The 21,831-nt window shown below is 48.8% G+C and overlaps 1 protein-coding gene and 1 long non-coding RNA gene across 2 annotated transcripts; one reads left to right on the top strand and one right to left on the bottom strand.

Moving 5' to 3' along the window:
* Positions 1-5,330: 5,330 nt before the first annotated feature.
* Cckbr (cholecystokinin B receptor) lies at positions 5,331-15,767 on the bottom strand. The gene is made up of 5 exons (XM_021664471.2): positions 15,634-15,767; positions 8,886-9,137; positions 8,491-8,740; positions 8,064-8,233; positions 5,331-7,952 (listed from the first exon to the last, which is right to left on the bottom strand). The coding sequence occupies exons 1-5, from the start codon at positions 15,761-15,763 to the stop codon at positions 7,420-7,422; spliced, it is 1,335 nt and encodes a 444-aa protein (XP_021520146.1). The 5' UTR covers positions 15,764-15,767; the 3' UTR covers positions 5,331-7,419.
* On the top strand, positions 13,313-19,895 carry LOC132647284 (uncharacterized). The gene is made up of 3 exons (XR_009585650.1): positions 13,313-14,638; positions 15,369-17,700; positions 19,399-19,895. It is a non-coding gene; the product is annotated as an uncharacterized LOC132647284 (long non-coding RNA).
* The last annotated feature ends 1,936 nt before the right edge of the window (positions 19,896-21,831 follow it).

Raw genomic sequence — 21,831 nt, 5'->3', positions numbered from 1 at the left:
CCCAGTGCTCTATACTTAAAGAAAAACAGAGGTGCTGGCTAGTAAAGATTACACTTGGAACACAGTTATGCAATTTTTTTTCTCCTTGAAAACTTGAGGGAAAGGAATTTCTAAACTTCTTTAGTATTCTCACATGGGTGAAAGTGAAAGAAAGTTGGGGAATAAGATTTTCATTTGTCCTCTGTCCAAACATACTTGGTGGTCCTCATTTTCTATCTCTGTCCCCCGTCTGTCACCATGCCAAGGGACTGATTGCTCTGACCTCTTAGCTGCATTTAAAGGATTTCCCCCCTTTTGTCACTCCGGTGATTGAACCCAGGGTCTTCTGTATGTATGCTAGGCAGGCGCTGTATCACTAATCTGTACTCTTAGCCCTGGGATCCCCTTGCCAACAGAATAAATCTTCAGAGAGATGTTGAGACAAAGAGGCGACATTGTTTTGGAAACCATAAAGAAACAGATGAACTTGTATTCATTAGCTTAGTATAAGTTATATAAGCAGACTCTCATAAGCAGACTCTTAGCAGTGTACTGGGTAGGTAAAGAATTGCCACAGTTAGGTAATAAGCTCCTCAAAAGACCTAGAAGTTGGTGAGGCAAGGCATCCCTGAAGAGAAAAGTGACATGGGAAGAAAAACAACAACAGAAGAAGATTGGTGAAAGCTGTGATGAAGAGGGTTGACTTCTGGACTTCCCCCTAACAAACTCACCACAAGTTGGATGCTTCAAAAAGAGGTTGAAGTGCTCGTGGGAAGCAGGTGTTTACTGGACTCATCATAGGGACGTAATGATCCAGTATCATCGTTACTTTAAATTCTATAAGCGGGTGTTGCTAGAGTTGTCGCGCTTCTGGGGCCACTAACAGTCATACTGAGTTTGTACTTTTTTTTTCTTTTTTAATACTTTTTTATTTTATGTACATTGGTATTTTGACTGCATGCATGTCTGGTTGAGGGTGTGAATCCCCTGGATCAGGGATTGTGAGCTGCCATGTGGGTGCTGGGAATTGAACCTGGGCCTTCTGGAAGAGCAGCCAGCGCTCTTAACCAGTGAGCCATCTCTCCAGCCCCTGAACTTGTGCTTTTCTAGAGGGAGCTCTCTGCCCCATGTGACCCTGACAGCCAGCACCAGGCAGTGGAGTGTCCTCAGGTTAGAGATGCTGACGGTGAGGGCAAGTCAGGCCTGGCCTGTCCGGAGTTGGATGGCAGAGGGGCAGTCTGAGTACCAGTGCCTTCTGTCTCACTAGGGGTGTGGTTTTAGCTCCCTTGCCACGGACACGCATTGGTCTCCTCTGTCCTGATCCCTTCTTTTGTTTTGTAGCTCTTGTTTGTGCTACACCATCATTCTAGGTTGACGAATGCAGCTGCCTCTTCATCCACAGAAAGACCTTCTTTTTCTCTGGCCACAGTAATTAAAAATGTCTCTCCAAGTCTGGCTTTCCATCATCCCTCCCTTTAATTGCCCCTATAGGTTTTTTTTTTTTTTTTTTTTTGCGGGGGAGGGTGCTAATTTATAGGTCCACATGAAGGCTACTTAGGGGCTGGGTTTCAAACGCCATGAAATGATACCCTATTTTTTTTAGAAAAAACAAAAACAAAAAAACAAAACAAACCAAAAACCATTATTGCTAAATTTGGAAGCATCAGGATGTCAACTCTGGATTAGATGAGAATGGAATCCTCTTTGCCCACAAGCTGTGTTCTGCCTGGAAGGCTTTGCTTTTGTCTGGGTAGGGCCTTTTTTTTTTTTTTTTTTTTTTTTAAGAAATGCATTTACTACACAGTTCTATGTAAGCTGAGAATTATCAAATAGCACTGAGAATCCTTTTTTATTTTTGATTGATTCACTTTACATCCCGATCATAGCCCTCTCCCTTGTCTTCTCCCAGTCTCACCCTTTCTCCATCTTCCCCCAATCCCCATCCTCTATTCTTCAGAAAGTGGAAGACCTCCTCCCTTACCTACTGACCCAGACTATCAAGTCTCTTCAGGGCTGCCTGCATCCTCTTCCTCTGTGACCTTCCACCTCACCAGGGGGAAATGATTAAAGAGCAGGCAATTTGGGGAGAGTGCAGGGCATCCTATGGAAAAGCTGTTGGATAGAAGGACCCGAAGAAGATAGGAGCTCCACAAAAAGATCAACAGAGCCAACAAATTCCTTCCCCCCCCGGGGGGGGAGGGGACTGTGGAAACTGATGCACCAACCATGGAGAGGACCTGGGCTCACTGCTCAGATGTCGCCCATAGACAATTCAGTCTCCATGTGGGTTCCTTAGTAAGGGGAGCAAGAGGCTGTCTTTGACATGTGTAGGGCCTTTTCAACAGTCCTTCCTTTCACACATTCAGCTAGGCAACCTTGTTTCTTAAAATATACTTGAGGTCTTATATTCTGCTGTAGAATGTCTTGGCTTTCTGCCTCTTCCTTGTTGCTCAGAGCCTGCTTGCTTTGCCCTGAGAAACTGGATACCTTATCTCTAGCTACTCTTATCCTCTAAATGTACATTCCTCAGGAGCCCTCCAGTTCTTATCAATCACTACTTCTGTGCCTACTGGGGATTCTGACGCACAAAACTGTTTGATTAGGACACATTCTACTTCAGCAGCTTGAATTCAGTAACTGTTTCCTGTCCCCAAGAATGGCTTTGTGGTGAGGCTGGAAATTCTATTGCCCAAAGCCTGAATCCTGTTCAAAGGGAGGTAATGATCTTTATGCATGTTGCTAGTAAACACATGAAGGTTCTGGCTGATCAAGTACCCCCTAAGCTTGAGGAGGTAACAGCTGAGGGTCAGGGAGCAAGTAGCAGCCAAAGGCTTGTGGCTTGGTATGCAATAACGGTTGCAGTTTGCTGGAGAGCACTGCATCCTCTGTGCCTCAACAGCAAAGCCAAAACAGGTCCTGCTGCCTTCACGCCTCATGCTTTGTTTTCTTTTTCACTTCCTGGAGGCAACCTTGAGTGAAGAGCCCATAACTCATCTTTCTCTCCGCACTAGTCAGATCTGACCAATCAGCATTTGCTCCTGACTGCAGATGTCTGTGACATGATGTCTGTTCCCTCTGCATGCTCACGGCTACAGCTCTTTCCCTCGATTGTCACCAGGAGTTTCTGCGACACAGTATGAAACCTGCCTTCTTGAGAGATGTTAAAAGACGGGATTTTGTGTTATGGAGGATGGTTTCCAAGGGGCTTCTCTGTAGGGATGGAGAGAACAGAACAATGGCTGCTGAGGGACCCAAGCCTGCAGAACCACAAATACAATACCTGTTCTCTGCTTTGAACCCTGAAAAGAGTTTTGAGTGGCTCTAAGTTGACTCCACATTCCTGAATGATTTCCTCCTCTGGGAAATTAGAGACAAGATTTATGATGAAAAGAAAATGGGCTTTGGGGTCAGGGAGAGCTGGGTTCAATTCCTGACTTTGCTTTCTAGTCTCATTTTACAGAGGTTCCGACGCTCCTCTCAAACGAAGAATTCTGCCACTTTCAGTTGTAGATGGATATCTGTGTAAGTCAGTTTTCTGTTACCATAACAAATTACCTGAAGCAATTACTTTATAGAAAGGAAACGTTACCTGGGCAGTGGTGGCACTCACACCTTTCTTTAAAGGCAGAGAGAGGCAAATCCGAGATCAAGGCCAGCCTCATCTACACAGCGAGTTCCATACAGCTAGGGCTACAGAAAAACCCTGCCTTGGAAAAAACAGTCAGACAGACAGATAGATAGATAGATAGATAGATAGATAGATAGATAGATAGATAGATAGATAGATAAATAGATAAATAGATAGATAGACAGACAGATAGGAAGTTTGGCTCACAGTTTTGGACATTTTGGTCCATTAATTAAGCTGGAGAACTAAACAGTCCCGGTCCCTTTGCTTTCAGGTTGTGCAGAGGTCATAAATCATGGTGGCAGAGCATGTGATAGATGCAAAACTACCTCACGATGAGCAAGAAGCAAAAAGAAAGCAAGGTGGGTGGCTCCTGCGGAAAGACCTCTGAGGTGAACCCATCTCCACGTGCAAGCACATACATGCAGGCACACTCCCATACACACGTGTGAACACACACTTCAGGTACACACCATTTTTATCACCTTTTCCCCAGGGCCGGTTTCCCGGTGCTTTTCTTCCTCCAGGTCACAAAGGAATTTCAGGTTTAACCTTTATTATGTTATATGCCAGTACAATGACAATCCATTCCATGCTCACTATTCTGCTTCTTTCTGAAGTGATATATGGTTGTAGTGTGATCATTTCTGTTAGACAGTTGGGACTGAAACTCAGATGATTTGAATAAAATCATGTAACCTTTTTTTTTTTTTTTCTGGACAGGGTCTCACTGTGTAGCCCTCCCTATCCTATAACTTACTTTATAGACCAGGCTGGCCTTGAACACACAAAGATTCACCTGCCTCCTCCTCAGGTGCTGAGATTTAGGCTGTGCACCGCCAAGCCCAGCTTCGCACCACACAGGCTGGCTGGTGGTACAGGGGTTGGAGAACATACGCCCTGTGACTGAGTAGGGAGACTTTGGGTTCAGGTACTTAAGCTCTGTTCTGGACTCTCTTCTGGATGTGGGCGCTTATATAACTACTCTAGGACTCCGAAGCCTTTGGAAGAAGAGAACTGCTCTGTGGAAGGACCTTGGGAAGGAAAAAGATGAATCTGTCTAAATGCCTGTCATAGAGCACCAGGAAGCATCAGGTTTCACCAGCACCTGCTCTGTCACCTGGCTCTGTCACCTGGCTCTGTCACCTTCCTGTTATAGCATCCTGTTTCCAGCCCAAGAGAGAAAGGAGGCAGGCACACGAATAACTGTCAGGAGAGAGAAAGCAGGGGAACACTGAAAGCCGACAAGCCTTCTAGAGTGACCAAGCAGGGGCCACGAGGGCAGTGACACTGAATCTGCAGCAGACATGATTTGCCAAGTTTCAATAAACACGTGTCAGATGGAAGATGCTCAGGACTCCCCATCTGGCAACACAGAGGAGGACGATGGAGGCAGGAAGGTTCCGTGAGTGAAAGGCTTTCAGCAGGAACAGTGGTTCACACCTGAGTTCAAGGAGGCTACATCAGCCCTTCCTCGCCCTAGCTCTGGTGCTCCCTCCTGATCCTCTGGAATCAACGCCTTCCTGACAAGGAGCAGCTCTCACCGTGCTGGAAGGGCAGCCTATTCCTGCTCCCATGGAAAAGCTGGCAAGAGCCTAGGGCCTAATATCTCCCTCAGCTCCTCAGGCCAGCTGGGATTCTATTTTTAAACAGCACGGTCTTAAGTTGACAGCTTGGAACGCCTTCTCCTTCATTTCTTTCTTCCCCCAGCCATCCACAGCCCAGAACCCAAGAGAAACTAGGGATAGAAATGACCCTATAATGGTAAACAGAGGGCCTGGTGTCCCTTTTCACGGCGCTCCCCGCACCCAGCCTTTCTCCAGGGTGGTTGGTTAGTGGGCGGATGTTAGACAAAGCTAATGAAGCTTACATTTCAGGCTCCTTACTCGCAAGGTGCTGGGTCAGGATCCAAGCAATTTTATAGCCACCAACTTTGTCTTCTTTTCTTTAGTAAAGGTACCAAATTTTTGTATACCTTGCCTCATAAAACTTGGGTCTACTTGTCTCCACAGGATTTACATCAATACGGTTCTTAAAAAATTTTTAAATTTATTCTTTGGGTATTTTTCTGCATGAATACAATATATTTATATCGTACGTAACCACCAGACCCTCCTGGTCTCCCTTGTCTCAGCACTCAGCATGGAGAGGGCTCATAAGGTACTAACCCCTAGCTGAGGAGCTGTTGGCTGTTATTTCTTGTTTTAAAATAGTTAATTACTATTATGTGTGTATGATGTAAGTGTGAGTGCAGGTATACAAGCCACAGTGCACAGGGGGAGCAAGCCATGGGGAGCAAGCCAATAAGCAGCACCCCTCCATGGCCTCCGCCTCAGCTCCTGCCTCCGGGTTCCTGCCCTGTTTGAGTTCCTGCATGACTTCCTTCAATAGTGGACTATGATGTGGAAGTGGGAGCCTTTAATAAACTCTTTCCACCCCAACGTGTTTTCAGTCCCGGGGTCTCATCACAGCAGTAGCAGCCCCAACTGAGGGTCTGTTTCCCATCTGTCGCCACATCAAGCATCGAGGACCTCTCCTCTCCCAACAGCTCTCCTCTGATCACCCTTGTCCATTCTCTCCTCCCGTCTTCTCCCCAACCCTCTGTGAAGCGCTAAGGTTGCTGGTTTCTGTTGTTCTCTGGAGCTACATGAGTTGGGCTCTGAGACCCACACTGGCCTCCAGTCCTGTATTCCATCCTGTCATCCCCAAGTCTCTCTGTTCATGTATTTATTGAACCATTGAACTATTCAACTGTATCTTGGCCAGTTTCTGACCCTAAAGGAGATCAAGTATGTAACACAAATACCCCACTCTTTAACTTCTATGTACCTGTCACAGTCTGATTCTTGGTGTTTCAAACACCCATTGAGTAATCTGAGTCTTATGTAGTCTTTCATCTTTTATCTTTTCATCAAAAAATTAACCAGCAGCCATTAATATATTACATTAATGGCATTAATACATTACATTACAATGGCACCAAATGGGAGAATGTACTCAGGAACCTTGAAGTGTCACGGATATCCCACCTGCCACTTTGAATCCCAGCTACCACATCTCTGGAGTATGGGTAGGACCAAGACAAGAATAGAGAAAGGATGCGATCGTCCTTATCTGTGCTCATACCAAGGCCTTTTTGCACAAGGTTGGACACGGGGTTGAGTAGTCATGGGAGCAAACACATGAAGAAGCTTCATGTAAGCCACACCTGCTCATCTGCCTGCCAGTGTTCAGGAGGCCCAGGAGGATGCTGGGTCATTTATTCTTGTGTCACGTAGTTTGCTGAGGGGGGAGGGGCAGGAGAGAAGGCTTTCCTCAGTGCCTAATGGAAAGGGAGGAGGGGACTTTTTGGTCCTGAAAGATCTGCAGCTCAGGAAGGCATGTGATTAGGCCTGTTGATATTTTCAGTGCTGCATGAGGAAGGTCAAACTGGGGACAGCTTGCAATGTCCTAAGTCGGAGCTGCACTAGGCTATGAGTGCTCTAGAAGATTGCCATTAATGTATGCATGTGAGCCAGTCAGCCCTTGTGAGAGTCCCCCTGTGTAGAGAAAGTTCACTGCTACGGACACTGTCTGTGAGGGTCAGGCATCCAGGGCGGGGCTCAGTCCCACGTGAGAAGTGTGCCTTCTTTCCCGCGTGAGGCTCCTGTCTGGTCCAGGTTGGGCAGCGAAGATACAATTTTCTGTGTGCAGGGTCTGTGTGTGGAGTTGGGTTCCACCTGGATTAGTCCTGGTTTGTGTTTCTTATGTGTTTGCATGGATCAGTTTACAGAGATTATGTATCTTTTCTCATCCTCCACTCCCCCAAACCCTCAGCCCGGCCCCAGTGTGCTGATGGTGGTATAGCTTAGCCTGGAGAGAGAAGCGATGGAGGGGGTAGGAGGATCCTCGTCTGGAAGGGGTCGGGGGCGAGCTCGTGGAGGCCGTGGGCAGCAGCGGGCACAGGTGTCCAGGCAGGCCTGGCGAAAGCGGCGGTGCATGAAACAGTAGACCAGGGGGTTGACACAGGCGGAGGCATAGCTCAGCAAGTGGATGAAAGAGATAGGGGCCCCCGAGAGCGCCCGGTGCGCGCCTGGACTGTCGAAGGCGCGCCAGGTGTTGGCGCTGAACACTGGCAGCCAGCACACGAAGAAGAGCGCAACAATCACCAGCAGCATTCGTACCACCCGTTTCTTAGCCAGCAGCTTGGCCTGGTTGGGCCTGGGGCCAGGGCCAGGCCCAGGAGTAGGCGTGGTCAGCGTTGTCATCTCCAGTCGGGACCGCGGTAGTTGCACATAGCAGCCGTCGCTGTCTTCCCCACCCAGGCTGGTCTCGGGTCGGCAACCCCCGTTCTGGTGGACAGGCCCTGAGCACAGAGCGCAGAGGGTGCAATCGAAGCGGAAGGCAGACCCCTCTTAACCTGCAGCCCAGCCTCCACTCGGCCGCACCAAGGCCACGCCCCATGCATTTCACCCACCTGGCGCTGTCCCACCGGGCAGGCCTCCTTGGTTTCGGACCCGGCTTTGGGTCTCACTGTTGTCACCATCAAAGCGAAGCCCTAGGTAGAGCTCGCGAGAGATGAGCCCGTAGGCCACCGCCATAACCACACCCGGGATGAAGAACAGGAGCATTAGCAGCAGCACCGACCTGGAGACACAACACAGACCAATCGCTGTCCCCTGCGGCCAGTCACAGGTGGAAGAAGAGGCAAAAACGGGTTTCTAGGCTGCGGCCGGATGGCCCCGAGGCAGGTGTAGAATCTGGGGATGGTACTGGAAAGGGCAAGAGACTGGCCCTAAATTGGAATTCCAAATGTGGGGGTGCAGACCGGGGCTTGGCGAGAACATTCTTGGGGACTCCTGGGGGAGGGGACGTTCTAAGATAGGGTGGCGGGGTGCCCTCACCAGGTTTGTTGGACGCGCGCACTGGGCCAGCGATGCTCGCACTTCAGTGCTTGAGGCCCCACTGGCCGCACCACTGTGTACACAGGGTAGGGCACCATGAGCAGGCCGGACAGCAGCCACGTGGCTAAGATCACCCGGGCTGCGTGGGAGCGAGTCTGCCACACCCGGGCTTGCAGTGGTCGGCAGATGGCGCTGTACCGCTCCAGGGCGATGGCCACGAGACTTAGCGTGGACACGCTCACGGACACCCCTAAATGGGGTAGACGAAAGGGTCATCTTAGAAACTCCCCCCCCCCCTGCATGCTCCCTAGGAGGATTTCCCACACCCTCGTCAGGAAAAACCCTGTGTTTTCAGAAGGGAGAGGGCAGAGGGGGGATAGTGTCTGTCCACCTACCCATGAGGTAGGAAACTGCCTTGCAGATGACTGGGCCGAAGATGAAGGTGCCCATGAGGTTGGGCAGCAGCGTGAAGGGCATACAGACCACAGCCACCAGGAGGTCGCTGACTGCCAGGGAGAGCAGGAAGGTGTTGGTGACGGTCCTCAGGCGCCGGCTCAGTCCCAGGACCACGATGATGAGCACATTTCCTCCAACACTCATCAGAAAGATCACCGCATAAAGGGTAACTCTAATGGCCAGCTCCAATTCTGGGTAGACACGAGAGGTGGCTGTAGGAGGATCTGAGCCCCATTCGTGCAGACTCCCAATCTCACTCCACTCCCAAACCATAATATCCAGCTAGATCCCGACACCTTGAGATTTTTGCAGTAAAGGATGATGGATGACGGTAAACGCTTCACCATCCTAAATGCGGAGGCTTAGTGGAGTGGGCCCAACCCTACTCTTCCTTAGAAAAGCCTGTCTCTCCTTAAGGTTGGTTCCGTGCTTGCTTTTCTTTGTAAACACTTTAGGGAATCACTGGTTGGATACTTCTCAACATCACTAATCTGTAGCCACTAGATGGAAAGGTTCCTTCTCTGACCATTTCACTGGAGCTCCATGGACCCTGGACCCTCCACTCCCCAAAAGCAAAACAAACAAACAAACAAAACACCCCCCAAGTAAACAAAAGAGAAAAGGCATCCACTACTCCTGTACTGTTCAGCCCCTCCTTCAGGACCGTCTCCTCCTCTCAGCGCTCTGCCCACTCAAGCCACAAGATGACTCAGTTTCTTGAATGCATCACGAGCACTCGTGACTCTCAAGCTGGTTTCTCAGCCTTGGAATGAATACTGTTTCATAATCTCCTCCCCTTGTTTCCACCCCCCACCCCATCCAAAATGCAGTAAATGTGTTCAAATCCCTTACCCACCAAGAATCAGACTGATGGCCACTGCTTTGGAAAGGCTACCCTGGACACCTCATTTGGGGAACTAACGCATGTCCCACATTCCCTACACACTTATTAGAAACCCCCCCTTTTTTCATTCTGGGTTGTGCTTTAATATTCTCCAAACATTAATTCTCACTCAGTAAACATTTGCAGAGAACCCACTTTGTGTCAGACACTGGGGACAAAAGGGTGACTATGACAATTCCCTGCATCTGAGAGCTTACAGGAGAGTGGGAATCTGAGATACTTCAACTGATAATTGCCACACAGTGTGATAGGGCCGAGAGCTATACAAGAAGCTGTGTGAGCCCCAGGAGAGACCCATGCTGCTGGGCGCGTCAGCAGGGCCCGGAGGGTGACCCATTCATTCGTGTCATTGTCTGTCTACAGACTCATCTTTGGACCTGTGTTCTAAGCACACAAACCTGAACAACACTGCATTGAACTGAACTGGTCTGAGTTATCCATTCCTGGGGCCTCGGTGCCAGGGAGAAAGTGTGCGACAGCCTCCTGCACTGTGGGGTAGGGGGGTCCAGTGATACAGCCCTCTCTTCTTTAACTCTCTTCTCTTAGCTGATGCTTGGCTTAGTTTCCAAACTATATTGCTGTCTCATAATGATAACTAGCTTATGTAGAAGTTCTTGTAGGGTTCAAATAAGGTCTATTTATTAGAAATCCTCAAGGCTTAAAGATGTAAAGAGCACTTCTATGCCAGTTGGCTCACAGCTGTAATTCGAGATCTTGGATCCTGGGAACCTGACGCACTATTTTGGATGCAGGAGTGTCTTTTCTGTGTTCTTTTTTGTCCCTTCGAGTGTGCTTGAGTACACGCATGCACACACACAAGTGCACACATGCACACACACAGACACACATAGACACACACAGACACACACACACACTCATACTACAACTACTCTTACTAAAATAAATCCTTAAAAAAGAATTCCTCAAACAGGACTTAGCAGTAACATTACTTGCTTAGATCTCTGGATACCTAAAAGTTTTGCCTACAGCTGCTGCAGGGGCCCAGCCATTCATCATACTTTTTCTATTTTCTCCAATCAGATCTCAGTGTAGATGCCTCTTTGTCCCTATCTCTATTCCATCATGGCGCCTCTCCCCACTTTATTGTGCCCTTTCCTCTGCCTGTGTGTCTTAGGAGGTGCATGCTGGAGGATCGTGGTGGACCAATAGCATATGATGGGCTGATTTGGGACCGTGCTCTTGCTGTTGTATGTCTACTTTTCAAGCTCTCTTCCTTCTCCTCCTTTCCCGCCTCTTTCCCTTCCTCCTCTTTTTGAAATTCTTTTTCTTACTTTTGTCAGTTTCTTTATGTAGTACTGGCTGTCCAGGATTTCCCAATCTAGACCAGGCTGGCCTTGAACTCAGAGGGGTTCTCCTGCCTCCACATCCCAAGCACTAAGATTAAAGGTGTGTGCCACCACACCTGGATCAAGTGTCCCCCCCCCCCCCCGACAGGGACAGATTATGGAAGGCTTAAGTCTAACATATTTGAGGTGTGAAGTGTGTGTGTGTGTGTGTGTGTGCAGGAACAAAGAGACTCTGGAAGGGAGATCTTTGTTATAGAGCAGGTGGCCTCTTTTGAATTCTTTGTTTTTTTCTAAGTCCACTTTCTCCTGTCTTTACCCACCTTAACCTCTTCAGTTCCACCATCATTGTTACATCCTCTGGATCTTTCTTCAACTAATTCTTAGCATAATTACCCCACTGCAGGCTGGTGCTGCACTTTTAACTACACAAGCACTAAAACACTCATATCTTACTCATTCACCCGATTGATACACCCCATACGTGTGTCCTTGGGCTTGAATAGTGGTGGCCCCAAAAGATGAAAGGCTTCCCCTTTATGAAGTTCTGAAAACAAGAGGATAAAGTCACAGTAAGTGTGACAAGCAAATGCAGAGCAAATGTGTGTGAATGTGTAGCGTGTGTGAGTCTGTGACTGAGCGTGCACCTGGGCACTGTGAGGGAGAGACTGAGAATGTGTGTGTTTGCTAGTGTGTGAGCATGTGAGTGTGTGTTAGTATGTGAATGTGTGTTTGTTAGCGTGTGAGCACATGGGTGTGTTAGTATGTGAAATGTGTGTGTATGATCATTCAGATGATGGCAGAGAAGAGTGAGTATAAGAACGGAAACAACGATCTAAAACAAATGATAGCCTTGTGCTGAGGATGTGGTTCAGTTTGTAGAGTGCTTAACTAGCATGTGCAAAGATGGGGGTGGGCGTGGGGGGAGGTTTATCCCCATCACTTTCTAAACCAGGCATGGTGGAACATGCTGGAAATCCCAGGGATTGGAAGCAGGAGGATCAGGTGTTCAAGACCTGCCTAGGGTACATGTTAACCTACCTAAAAACAAAACAAAAGCAAAGCAAAGCAGGCTTTTCTAAGAAAGACTCCACAGGAGGTGCAGCAGCCAATGCCTTCGCCTGGTGTGCTCCGGTTGTGTGCTCCTGGTGTGTGGTTACTCACTAACAGAGAGGTCAGTGTGGTACTCGTGTCCTCATGCTCACTCTGCAGGGACAGTGCTCGAATGACTGAGAACAGCTGGGTGCACAGGAGTGTTGGTGGCAGTGAGCAGGAAGCAGAGGCAATGTGCAAGGGTGAGTTGGTAACAATAGTTGGCAATGCTGGGTGCTGCTCTGGTGTTTGAGGATGATGGAGAGGTAGGTTTAATTTTAGAGACCACCAGAGTGGCTGTGATGACACTGGGGTAAGCAAGGATGATGGCCAAGATGAAATAACACCTCGGTTTGTAGGTGATGCCTTCAGGAAGCAAGGGCTATGTGCAGAGCTCTGTTTGTGAACGGGGAATAATGCCATGATGGTGGCTCTGTCAGAGGAGGCGGTAGTAATATCTAAGATGTGTGGGCACTATCTAAGTGAGTATAAATGTCAGATGTTAACACGTTTAGCTCAGCTAAGATGTTAATCTTTGTTGTGTGAAATAGCTGAGAACCGGAGCGAACACAGAGTCTTTGCTGAAAATAGCTGTGTGCTTATGAATGATACTCCATGATTTTCTGGGTAATATCTGGAGAAGGTCTGCTTACGCAGCCATGGAGAAGGTGATATTTTGTATGGAATAATAAAATAGGTGCATCATGTGTTAGACAAATAGCTCCTAAATCTGTAGCAAATCTGTAGTCCTTGCTACTATAGGGGCTAATGCAGGAAAAAATTGTTTGAACGACCATTTTGAGATCAGCCTGGGCAACAAAATGAGATATGACGTATGTATGTATGTATGTATGTATGTATGTATGTAATGCTTTGCTACATCCCCCCAAACTTCTACCTATTTTTCTTTCTCTCTCACACCCCTACTTCTTGGACTACTCTTGTTTACCTCTTACCACCCCTTCGCTGTGGCCCAATCCTCTACCTTCTGAGTCAGGTCTCGGTATCCACATCTCCCCCTAAGAACTCGTTATTGCATATGAATAAGACCAGCATGGCTGTCGTGTTCTTCTCTGACTCACTCTACCTCAGTCAGGACTCTCTCCTCACTTTCTGCAAAGATACAGCTACTGTTTCTCTTTCACTTGAATCTCCTCATGGAATCTCTTCCCTCTGCCTTGCTTTTAAGCACCAGGATTCTTTAGAGGCCTTTCTCAGTTTCCTTGTTCTCATTTTGTACAATATTAAAAAAATTGTCTATTTCTATGGTCTCTAGTACTCCCTCCAGCTGAAGATTTTTCAAGTCTGTATTTTCAGCTCAGACCTCCAAGGTAAGTTTCAGATCTCTGGATTCAACAGCTTCGGTAAGTAACTACCGTTATCTGAACCCTATGAGTTCCAAACTAAGTTTATAATAATTCCCTCTTCCAAAACTTCTCCTTTGCTACTGGGAACTGAAGCCAGGGCCTTGCAGTTGCTAGGCAAGAGCTCTGATATGAAGTGTACTGCATATCCAGCCCCTCCTTGATTGTCTTTCTCATGATATTCCATCTAACAACTTTCAATTTCCCCCACCAGAAACTGGGTTTCATGTGGACCTCATCCACCCTCTCTGCTTCTAATCAATCTTCAGGTTCTCTTGATTCCATTTTCCAGAAGTGGCTCTCAGATCCATCCACTTCTCTTCATTCCCACTGCCAGCACCTCCTAGGCTGGCATCAGCTTTCAACCAGATCTGGGTAATGCAATGGCTTTCTAAAGTACCCTGCATTCCGTGTCATGCTTCCATCCATTCTCAACACCATGAAACTAATCCTGCTAGCACGACTGAATTCTTCAGTGGTCCCAATGCCGCGGGATAAAATCTACAATCTCTAGCAAGGGCTATAAAGCACTCCATAAACACTCTAGGCTGGTCCAGCCTGAACGTTTTTATGTACCGTTAGTGGTCCATGTTCCCGTCATTCAAAAACTACGTTGTATTGATCAAACATGCTCTGGGCTTAAACTAGAGCTTTTTAGACAAGCTGTCGTTGCCAAAGACACTTTATGCCTCCTCTGCCCCTTCACTTTTAGCTCTCTGCCTGTTGTGTTTTCTTTAATTCAGCATATATCCCACTGTCCAATAAACCCATCCTAACTCCCAAGGGTAGGAGCCTAGAGGTGTTCCTCTTGTATACTCCCTCTTTCTCCTCTTTGTGCTGCTGTTCCTGGCTTACTTGTCTGTTTCCCTACAACCCCAGAGCTCCGTAAAGTAGGGTTGTGTCAGTTTTGTTAAACTCGTATCCTTGTTGCCTAGCACAGTTTCTGGTTCAATAAATATTTCCTGAATGAAAGAATCTAAGGGACAGTGGGTAACAGCCAAACCGAGGAAGCATGGATTGCTTTATGGGTAAGTAAATATGTAGATTATAATTTATTCCAATGTTTACTCCATAGAATCCAACGCTCCCTGGTCCAACCTCAGTGAGGCTGTCAGACCCGGACTCCTTTGGGTGTTCAGGATCCAATCAGACCCTTTTGTGGGACTTCCGGGCTATGGTTTTTCCAGTGATCTCTGTCCCCATGTACTTGACTGCAGCCTGACGAGACTGCAGACTGTGTTTAGTTCATTCTGGTTGCCCCCAGTGCTTAGCCTGGCAAATATTCATTAAACATTGCAAGCCAACATGGTTATGGGAACAGGGGGGGGGATGCATTTTAAGATGTTCATTGAAGCAATGAAGATGTTAGCGGATGGGAGGAGTGAGAGTCACTTTGAAGCCAGGATGAGTAGTGAAAGTAGCGGGGAGGGAAGGTGACACGAAGGGATGGCGTGATGATGCAAGGGAAGTTGGCTCTGGCGCAGCGAGAAAAGGGACGCTTGGAGGCTTGGGAAGGGACTCTGAGACCCAGAGAGACAGAGAAGGCAGAGACAGACGGAGGAAGGACTTGAATCTGGCAGCAGAAGAGTTGGGGGACAAACGAAAACACGAAAGGCAGCATCCCCTAGTGCCGGCAAAATTCAGATTTAAGAATCTTTTCCCGGGAAGGTCTCCCATTCAGGCAGTCCAGAGAGCTCTCGCCCTCATTCCAGCCTCCCCCTTTTTGCCTTTCTTTCACCGGTTCCTGTCTCTCTGCAGTGCTAGACTAGAGAGCTAGAGAGCTGGACCTGCTGGCAAGAAGAGGCCCGTGCGTCCCACCTGTGTGGTGCTGAGCTTGGGACTGACAGAGCCGGTGCAGGGCCAGAGGCTTTGAAACAGATGGTACGAAGGTGTGATGGAGTTGTAAGAGCTTGCGGGGCGCAGTGTGTGGAGGCGAGCGACCTGTGTAGAAGCCGGGGAAGTGCTGCCAGGGTTCTCGGTTGGTGTTATGAGGTGCATGAGAAAGGCTCAGGGAGGCACCCACCTCTGGTCCCGGTTCCGCGGAGGCGAGGGGGCTCGCAGCTGAGGTTGCCGGCATGACTGGTGTTGAGAACCGGGACCCCCGGGCGGCACCCGGGCTCCTGTACGCTGCGGTTCAGCTTGAGCAGATCCATGGCCCTGTGAAGTCCCACTCAGCTCCGCCAAGCCGGCTCCAGCGCCGGTTCCACCTGCTCCCGCAGCGCGGGTGGCTCAGGTTCCCGCCCACCGCCCTGCCCGCCCCTCCCGGTTCCCGCCCTCTGCCCCGGCCCCTCCACTGCCCTTGCAGCCTGCCCCTGGTTCCAGCAGGTCCCAGGCTCTGAGCGGCTTTTGTCCCACCAGGTGACACTTGGCGCGCCTCCTCCGCTCCAGAGTTCCGCGCGCGCTGCTGGGTGACTGCTCTCCAGGCTCGCCCCCGCGTTAGGTTCTCCTGTCTTCTCTCAGAGATGTCTTTTCTGCCCACCTCTCGAATCAATGCCCCTATCTCTGTGTGTGTGTGTGTGTGTGTGTGTGTGTGTGTACGAGTGTGCGCGCGCGGGCACACACACACACACACACACACACACACACACACACACGGGCATCTGCGCGCGCTCCTGCGGGAGGAGATGACATGATGGGGGCGGGGGGCCGTGAGTAACTGCTGTAGGGTCCAGCATTTTTCTTTGGTGGTTTAGAAGACGTGGAGGTGGCGGTGGTGATCCGGTTTGCATCCCGGGTTCCCCGCTACAGAGCAGGTGCCTGAGCCCGCCTGGAGCCGCAGTTACCCTGCTCTGCCGCAGTGGCCCCAGCGACCCCCTCAGTATCACCACTACCTTAGCTCCTTGCAGCTCTTTGGTGAGGGCTGGAGTAGCCCTGCCTCGGCACACCCCACCTCCTATGAGAAACCCAAAACCCGGGCTTCTGCTCCGAGGCCTCCAACAAGGTCCCGGAGGGCCTCTTGCTCACAACGGAGACTGTACAAGGGAAAGGGCTGACTCGAGCTGAGAGTGGGCTCAGGCACTGGGGGCGGCCGGAAATGCAAGTGAGAACTGCATTTCTCACTTGCAGTGAGAAATGAACCCAGTTGAGGTGTAGCAGGGTTAGTCTAGCCCTGGCCTTACCCGGGGGAAAGATAGGGAGCAAGGCAGCTTGGTCGGCTCCCTCGGCTGGTCTCTAGGCAGCATCCACCAGCCCCTGAAACGCTGATGCTCTCTGTTTGCCCTCAGCACAAGGGCAGCACCCGTGTGCAGCGCTGGGTTCCCACGAGAGGGGGTGGAAGAGGGCTGGGTCTCTAGGATGCGGCGGGCAGGAATAAAGCTGGAAGGTGCATGCGGTGAGCAAGACTGAGGCGGACTCGGCTTCCTGAGGCAGGACAGGCCTCCTCTACTTCAGCCTTCTTTCTTCCACTCTTCCCCATTCCAAAGAAATTCCAGCATGATGCGAAATATCATCTTTTGGGCTCCCAAAGAGGTGGGGAGGGCGCGTCCGAGGAGCAAGAGAGAACTGGAGTTGGGTGGAGTCTGGCTATATGGGGAATTCAGAATTAGCATCCCATGGCCGTTTTGGAAAGGATCTGCCTGATCAGTCAGCGCTGACAGGTTCCTGAGGGCTGAAGCACTGGAGAAAGGGTTAAACCGGGATGTCATCACCGACTCCCTCCCGCTTGCTTCGTTGTCTCCCTTGCTCTTTTGAGAGCCCTGGATCAGTGGAACTTGATGTGCTGTTTGTTCAGCCTCAGCACAGGTGGCCTCTCTGATAATCCGATGAACTTTTCCCACATTGGACGATGGTAGCACCGAGGAACGAGGGGGCAAAGGCAATGGAGGAGGGAGGAAGGAGATGTAGATTGCGTTCACTCATCCAGCAAACCACGTAGCTGTCAATTTCGGGACTGTGTGCCACTTTCCCACGCAGTGAGTCTGCCCCTGAAGAGCTCCCACTGCAGTGGGGATTTTACCGGATAAGCCAGAGACTGCAAATTCAACTGGGAAGATGTGCAGATCGAAAAATTAGGACTCAGGGCTGGAGAGCTGGTATTAAGAGCGCTTGCTGCTCCTGCAGAGGACCCGGGCTTGTTCCCAGCGCTGACCAGGTGAGTCTCAACTCCAGTTTCAGCAGATCCATTGCTCTCTTCTGGCCCTTGTGGACACAGGCCCTTATGTGGTACACATACCACATACATGTAGACAAAACACTCCTATCACATAGACAGATCAAATGAAAATAAAAAAGGAAACCTAAGACTCACCCTCTATGCTCCTCCACCACTGTAAAGGATGTTGTACACGAAGCCCAGACTCCTTAAAAACAAAGGGTTCATTGCCTAGAAGATGGCTCTCCACTGTCAGCCCCCTTCAGAAGCTGTCAGCGCAGAGTGCCAAGTCCCTCAAAATCATGAACTCTTCCTGGGCTATCATACATGCACCGACTGATGAGCCCAGAGAAACTGGCCCCAGTCCCCACATCCCACCGGAGGCAATCTGTTCACAGCACCCCAGCTTCTCCTTTGAGGCCGGCTGAGGACTCTGTTGGGTCTGAATCACTGCTCAGCTCTCGCTTTGCCCAATCCCATTTTCCTCCCCTCTTGCACAGGTGTCGACTTTGAGAGTACTCCTTAGTAAATGCCCTTCACAGTAATCTCTGGTTTAGAGGTTGATTCCTGTGGAGTTGTAGCTGCGTTGCTCCCACACTCAACCATCCACAAAGTCCTGTGGATTTTAGCTACTGAGGGGCTCTGCCTGCATTCAGCAGTCCCTTGTACTACGACACTACAATCCCAGGCTCCCAGGATGGCTACCGCACTTTGCCGGTACCTCTTTACGTCTAATCCTCTATGCTATGGTCAGAGTTTTATACTCAGAATACCATTTGAGTTATGCCAACCTACCGACCTTTGCTTTAGGAGAGAGGTGAAATACCAACCCTAGACCCAAAATTTGCCCTGCCTGTAAGATGTGCAGGGATAAAAGATGGAGCAGAGATTGAGGGAATGGCCAACAAATGCCTGGCCAAACTTGAGACCCTCCCCATGGGAGAGACCAACCCCTGCACTGTTGATACTCTGCTGTGTTTTCAGAAAGGAGCCTGGCTTAACTGTCTTCTGAGAGGCTTCATCCAGCAGATAATGGAAGCAGATGCAGAGACCCACAGCCAAACAGACATTAGTCAGAACTCGGGGAGTCTTGTTCTTGTGGAAGAGTTAGAGGAAGTATTGTGGGAGCTGGAGTGGCCAAGGACACCACAAGAATACTTACATAGCCAACTCATGTGGGCCCATGAGGGCTCATAGAGACTGAACCATGAGCCAAAGAACATGCATGAACTGGTCCTAGGCCCCCTACATATATGAAGCTGACGGGCTGCTTGGTCCTCAAGGGGGTCTCCTGACAGTTGGAGCAGGGGCTGTCTATGACTTGGACTCTGTTGCCTCCATCTGGATCCCGTTTTCTTAGCAGGGCTCCCTTGCCTTGCCTCAATGAAAAAGGAGGCAATTAATCCTCATTCAATTTGATGTCCCAGAGTGGGTTGGTACCCAGGGGTGGAGGTGGGTGGGGAGGAAGGGGATATGGGGAAGTGGGTGGGAGGGTAGGACTGGGAAAAGAGGAGAGAGTGGGGTTTTGATTAGGATGTAAAATGAATGAATAAATAATGAAGAAAAAAGGTGCCCCCTTCCACCTTTTGCTATGCATTTTCCAGTCACATCAATTTTGCATATGCTTTCTGGAAGATTCTCTTTTCCTTTAAACCCATATATCTAATCTCATGTGTAAATATTATTTGTATTCCTCAGATGATGGGATGAGATGAGTGCTGTACCCAAGATTTACAAATTCATGATTTGGGCTGAGCCCAGAGCATTTCTAACAAACTATCCCTAGGCCTAGGTTTGGAAGCTTCTAGCCTTCATACAATCTAATCTTCTGCAAGTTCGGGCATGAAGACTTCAGCTTCCCACCTCCTTCTGCTAACCACTGTTGAACAAGCTCATCTTTTCTAGTTCTCGCTGAACTATGGCTGCCTGGTTTAATTCAGCTGTTACGGCTCAAAACTCCTCTCTGGGCTGACTGATTCAAACTGGTATCTCTCTGCTGTTTACTGAATTGCTCTGATTGGAAAAACGGTCTCTGGATTCCACCAACTGGATTACACCAACTCAACTGAACTGCACCAAACCTCACTGAACTGTACTACACTCCCAAACTTCACTGTGCTGTCGTCTCCAACTCTCCTGCTCTCTTTCTGCACTGCTCTTAAATAAATTCTCTCCCCTTTCTGTTTTCCCAAGAATTGGTCAAATCCTGTCTTTAACTCATTCTGTCAAAACTTTCTCTGATTTCTCACTTTGTCTGCCCCTCAATTGACTTCATTGTTTGGGATTACAGGTGTGTGCTAAATGCCAGCCAGGGGGATTACAGGTGTGTGCTAAGGGTGTGTATTCATTCAGCCGAATCACACAGACCCAGGTCTTTGGATATGACCGCTCGCCAAAGCAGCCATGTTGCTGGAAAAAAATTCCTCTACACTCATGTAGATTAGCATTCTGCAGAGATACTTTCCTGACTGTCTTGGAGGGTGATCTCTAATCATGTAAACATCTCTAGAGTCTAGATAGGCCAGTGAGTACAGTGAGGAACTAGACACATGACCAGGTTATGTGGGAACAAAGATTTTACGTGGAATTAATGTCACTAGTTAGTTGCTCTCAAAAATACAGAAATTATTCAGGCACTCCTAGTCAAATCATACAGATCCTTGAATAGCAAAGAGTTTTTCCTGGCTGGACAGGCAGCAGCAGAAACCAGATATTTTAAGAAGGGAGTGTATGTCCAAATAGAGTCTCAAGTAGTGCTGGCTGGCCCGGAACTCACCATGTAGCAGAGAATGGCCTTGAACTCCTGACCTTTCTGCCTTCGTTTTTCCAGTGCTGGAATTACAGGTCTGTACTACTGTCCTATTTTTTGTTTTGTTTTGTGTTTTGTTTTATTTTTGTTTTGTCAACTTTACAACAAGGCAGAATTACCTTGGAAAGAGGAACCTCAAGAAAAAAAATGACTCCATCAGATTGCTGGAGGCAAGTATCGAGCATTTCCTTGCTTAGTGATTAACATGGGAGGGCCCATCCTCTGGGAAAGTGGTCTTGGGACGCATAAGAAAGCAGGCTAAGCAAGCCACAAGGAGCAAGCCAGTGAGCAATGTTCTTCCATGGCTTCCACTTCAGTTCTGCCTCTACGGTCCCGCTCCAACTTCCGTTGATGATGGACTGTGATGTGGAAGTGTAAGCCAAATAAACCCTTTCCTCCCCAAGTTGCTTTTGGCCATGGTTTTTCATCACAGCCATAGAAACCTAAGACAGCCACCATGCCCACCTCAGTACACTAATGTTTTTAAAGACTGATTTATATATATTTCATAAGTATCATGTGTGTATGGTTGTGTGTCTGTATGCCACATGTATGTGGCTGCCTGTGGGCCAGAAGAAGGTGTTGGATCCCTGAGCTGGAGTTACAGGCAGTTGTGAGTGTAGCTACTGAGAACCAAACTTTGGTTCTCCAGAGCAATGAGCACTCTTAACTATTGAGCCATTTCTCCAGTCTCTCAACATACTACTGATGGCGGAAAGACAGGGACCCCGTGAAGAAATGACAGTTGCTATTATAAGCTAGAGAACAGAGGAGGGCGCAGAACAAGGACCTGAAAGTGATTTCTAGCAGAGAGCAGTTACCCTATGGCAGCCAGAAAAATGCCAGGGACTTTTAGTCCTTCCTGAATTTCTGGAAGAGAATACAGTGTAACGACAGCTTGTGACACCCTGAACAGAGAATTCAGCCACATTGGCTAGATTTCTGGCCAATAGCTCTGAGAGCTAATAAATGAATGGCTTTAAGTCCCGGAAGTCATTGTAATCTGTTACAGTGGCTATAGAAAAGAAACACACTTTCTAGTTAAGTGAGAGGAGATCCACATTGCTACACCCGGAAGACATGGGTGTATTTTAAGGATTGCAATGATGGCTCACGTCAAAGCTAGGTATGGGGGGAGACCAATTCAGATGAGACATGACAGTGGCTTAAAGCTATAGAAAGAATGTAGAAGATGGAAGTAAAAACTGCCCGGGAAGTAGGGAGGCAGAACTCCGAGTGTTTGCAGGCGGAGGGTGGGAGAAGAAAATGAGAGAAAAATCCCTGAGAGTTTTGTGAATAAAAAACTGAATGAAAATAACAGA

Source organism: Meriones unguiculatus, chromosome 14 (genome assembly GCF_030254825.1).
Source record: "Meriones unguiculatus strain TT.TT164.6M chromosome 14, Bangor_MerUng_6.1, whole genome shotgun sequence".
NCBI classification, from domain to species: Eukaryota; Metazoa; Chordata; class Mammalia; order Rodentia; family Muridae; genus Meriones; species Meriones unguiculatus.
Note: the sequence above shows the minus strand (reverse complement) of the source record. Positions and strands in the feature narration are given on the sequence as shown.

Bases quoted from the DNA above. Each gene is read 5' to 3' on its own strand.
- Cckbr (XM_021664471.2), bottom strand. From the start codon at position 15,763: ATGGATCTGCTCAAGCTGAACCGCAGCGTACAGGAGCCCGGGTGCCGC. The intron at 8,234-8,490 runs GTGAGGGCACCC...TTGTGTCTCCAG, and splicing joins GCGCGCGTCCAACAAACCTG to GTCGGTGCTGCTGCTAATGC. The intron at 7,953-8,063 runs GTGGGTGAAATG...CTCTGTGCTCAG, and splicing joins GCCCGGTGGGACAGCGCCAG to GGCCTGTCCACCAGAACGGG.